At 56.2% G+C, this 3,840-nt stretch overlaps 1 protein-coding gene across 1 annotated transcript in view; it reads left to right on the top strand.

The window, feature by feature from the left end:
* The window catches only part of LOC114484605 (cartilage acidic protein 1-like), a 98,387-nt gene extending 94,764 nt beyond the window's left edge, over positions 1-3,623 (top strand). The window contains exons 4-5 of the mRNA XM_028481939.2: positions 1,125-1,261; positions 3,495-3,623. Coding sequence (XP_028337740.1) covers positions 1,125-1,261; positions 3,495-3,623 — 266 coding nt within the window. The remainder of the gene's footprint in view (positions 1-1,124; positions 1,262-3,494) is intronic.
* Positions 3,624-3,840: the final 217 nt, after the last annotated feature.

Below are 3,840 nucleotides of genomic sequence, written 5' to 3'. Positions count from 1 at the left end.
GCGCGAACCCGCGTCCCCTGCATCGGCAGGCGGACTCTCAACAACTGCGCCAGCAGGGAAGCCCACTCACACTCATTTTTGCTCACATTCTCACTCTCACCCACCCACTCACTCCTGCGCGTTCCTATACACTCACTTGCACACACTTCTCCTCACACTCTTACACTCACTCTCCCCACACTCACCCTCACCGCACCCCTGCAGTGCAGAGCTGAGGCCCCGGAAGCACCTCAGAGGGTCCCCCCGTCTATGAACGGGAATAATCATTTCTGTCTAGGACCTCCGACCCCTTTGGGGGATGGGCGGCGCCGTGCTAAATCTTGCAGGTGCATCATCTCACTTACCCCTTGAATTAAGCTGGAATGCAGTTATTATTGTCGTCCCCATTTCCAGATAAGGAAACTGAGGCTCAGACTTGCCCAAAGTCAACAACTAGAGCCTAGAAGTAGAATCTGGGTAGAACCGAGCCTGAGACTCAGTCCCGTTTACTCTAAACCCCGAGTTCCTGACCACCGCGTCACCTGCTCCCCTCAGGCTGCGCCCATCGCCTCTCCACAAACCCTCACCCCATAGGAGTGCCGACCCCACTGCCATCCAGTTTTCCTGGAGTGTTGGTGACACACCTGTCAGAACTCAACTTCCAGCCCCTTCCTCGATCTGGACTTAGAGACCCACCCGCCAGCCCGAACCTTTTCTTCTGAGACCCGAATCAGGTCCTGTGATTCAGCAGAGAATGTAGGCGGCAGCTCCTGGAGAAAGAGGCGTTCTTGGTTGAGTTTGGGTGTGAAATACTGGCAATCCCAGGGTCCTGCTCGTGATGCGTCAGGAGCGCAGTGCAGACCGCGAGATCCCGGGTCAGCTCCAGGCCCCAAGACCCCGTGTTGAGGGTCAGCTCAGCACACAGGAGTGGGCACGCGGCCTCCCAAGTTCCTGAGGGCTGGGCTGGCCATTTTCATAAGCCTCAGAGTCTCTTCTCTCAACTGAGAATGCCTGCGTGTCCCCAGGAGAGGGGTCGCAGCTGCCTAAGCACTCGCCGTGCAGCAGGCGACCCGTCCACCTGTGGCCCCAACCCCTGCGGTAGGTGCCGCACCGGCCACCAGCCCTACCTTCCCTCCTCTCTCCAGGGGTGGCCACGTACACGGACAAGTTGTTCAAGTTCCGCAATAACCGCTGGGAAGACATCCTGAGTGACGAGGTCAACGTGGCCCGCGGCGTGGCCAGCCTCTTTGCCGGGCGCTCTGTGGCCTGCGTGGACAGGAGGGTGAGTCCAGGGGTGCACGGAGGCCTGGGGAGAAGGGGGGCACACAGCGATGTGTCGGCCAGGAGGGGAGCCCCAGGCAGACGTCCCCGGACAGAGCATGGCTCCCGAGGGCAGAACCCAAGGCCGCTCCCACAGGGCCTCACACATAGTAGGTGCTAACATACTTTCACATCCTTTCTCCCCTGAGGCCTCTCCAGCAACCAGGGGCTGTCATCATTGTGTCCACTGGACAGAGGAGGGCACTGAGCCCCAGCTTGGAGCAGGGACCTGCCTGAGGACCCAGAACAGATCGGTGGTGCGGCTCGGACATGAATCAGAATCTCTCAGCTCTGAACCTTGTGTTCATTCATTCATTTATTCAACTCTTATTTATGAAGTGCCTACTATGTGCCAGGCATTGTGCCATCAGGCCCCCTCCCCCATAAGTATTTATGGAACAAATGAAGGCACAAGCAAAGTGGCTCATGGGTGGGTGAGTGGAGGGTTGCCTGAATGTACAAGTACTTTAGTTAATCCATAGCTCCATCAATCCTTTCCCGCCCGGCTAGTCCACCCGGCACAGAGGTGCTCAAGTCGAAGTGCGGGGGAGAAAGGCCGAGTGGGGAGGGCAGGAGCAGCTGCAGCCATCTGCCCTATGGGGCGCCCACCCCCCACCTCTGGGCGTGTGTCCCGGCCAACCCAGCCAGAGCCAGAGCGTGGAGTGGAGGTGATTTATCCCTCCTGTCACCTGCTTCCCTGCCGCCCCCTCCCTGGCTTTACGAAACAGTCCTCACTAAATCGGGGACCCAGCTGCTGCCCAGCTTCCATGGGAGCGTCTCTGGCCCCCATTCTGGGGACAGGCACAAAGGGGCCAGCTCATTTCGGGACTGAGATGGCACCGAGGGGACTGGGGATTCAGCGTGAACCTTCACAGCAGGGGCCTCCAGGCCTTGGGAGAAGGCAGGTGCCAGGTATAAATACTTATTTCTCATCAAGCTGGTGCTGGGAAGAGCACCAGGCTGGGCTGTGAAGCCACACTTGGCCCTGACCTGACCCGCCTGGTGGGAGGAAACCGGGAGGCGGCTCAGCGAGCAGCCCCAGGGACTGGGGGTTCTGGGGGGCGCCAGGCCTGGCCACGCTGCTGCCAGGCCTCTTCCCGTGTCTCCTCCTGGCTTCCTGTCTCACCCCTTCAGGACCAGGGCTGCCACACTCGGCTAAGGCAGGAATCTTCTCGGCACTGGTGGGAGAGCCTGAAGGTTAATCACAGAGAGACTCGCTCTGTCCTAACAAGGTCATCTGAACACCAACGCACTTAACCACAGGAGGGAGGCACCGTGTGAAGTGCAAAAAGAGAAAGGAAAAAAAGAGACACTTTGGCACGAAGCACAGGAGGCGGGCACTTAGCGGCTTGTTCACTCCCTACTCAGGCCCAGCCTCAGGGAACTAGAAAACGCCCGCACAGCTGGTCGGCCACCAGGAGAGGGGCTATTTTCTGTGTCCAGCCACCACCTTGGCAACCCCTGAGGCCTGAGAACTGTGGAGAGGTCAATGCCAGTGTGGAAGTTGAGAGACAGGGATGCAGTGTGGTATGGGAAAACACAAGAGCAATCATAACGTTAAGAATATCATATTAACATAACAAAAACAATAATAATATAATAACAGCTAATGCTTGTTAAACTGGCCACGTGCCAAGCTCTGTGCTAAGTGGTTTCCATGCACCATCTTACTGAATCCTCAAAGTAAGCCTATGAGGTACATGTTATCATTATCCCCATTTTACAGATAGGGAAACTAAGGCTTCTAGCAGTAAGCTACTTGATCTTGGTCACAACAGTAAGTGGCAGGCAAAGGCAGGAATTGAGCCCTGCCTGGCTGAAAATAATCAGATGCCTTTTACCTCCCTGCTGCCCTGCCTCTGGGTAAACCCGTATCAGATACACATTTCTAACCCCAGGTTCTATTACAACGTTTGACCTACTCCTTCCTCAGCCCCACAACCCCTATACCTGGGGCCTGTTAGCATACCTGCTCTGGACTAGCAGCATCAGCGTTGTTAGAAATGCAAATTCTCAGGTCCTACCCCACTCCACCCTCCAGACCTACCAATCAGAGCCCCTGGGGGTGGGGCCCCGCAGCCTGGGTTTCAACTAGGCCCAAAGGTGACTCTGAATTATGCTAAAGCTTGACAGCTTCTCACCAGGCAATAGCCTCAGCCCCTACCGTGTGCCGCTCTCTCCCGCTCCCCTCGCAGACCTCATCCGTTCTCTGTCCCAAACCTGGAACACCTCTACCCTTCATCTTCAGGTGTCTCATCACTCATCCACCTTTCTGGATGCAGCTCAAAGCCGATCTCTTACAAGAAGCGTTCCCTGATCGATAATGATTATGCCTCATGTTTATATAGCATTTTTATCTTTTCAAAGACCTTTCACATGCGTTGGCTCATTTCATCTTCTCAGCAACCCTGCCAGGAAGCAGGGGGGTTATGATTCTCACTTAACACGTGAGGAGATACGGCCAAAGTGGGTGAGGGACCTGCCCAAGGGCACAGAGCCAGTTAGGGGCAGAGCTGTGACTAGGCTCCAGACTGACAGCCC

The sequence above is a fragment of the Physeter macrocephalus genome, chromosome 20, assembly GCF_002837175.3.
Source record: "Physeter macrocephalus isolate SW-GA chromosome 20, ASM283717v5, whole genome shotgun sequence".
Classification (NCBI taxonomy): Eukaryota; Metazoa; Chordata; class Mammalia; order Artiodactyla; family Physeteridae; genus Physeter; species Physeter macrocephalus.
Note: the sequence above shows the minus strand (reverse complement) of the source record. Positions and strands in the feature narration are given on the sequence as shown.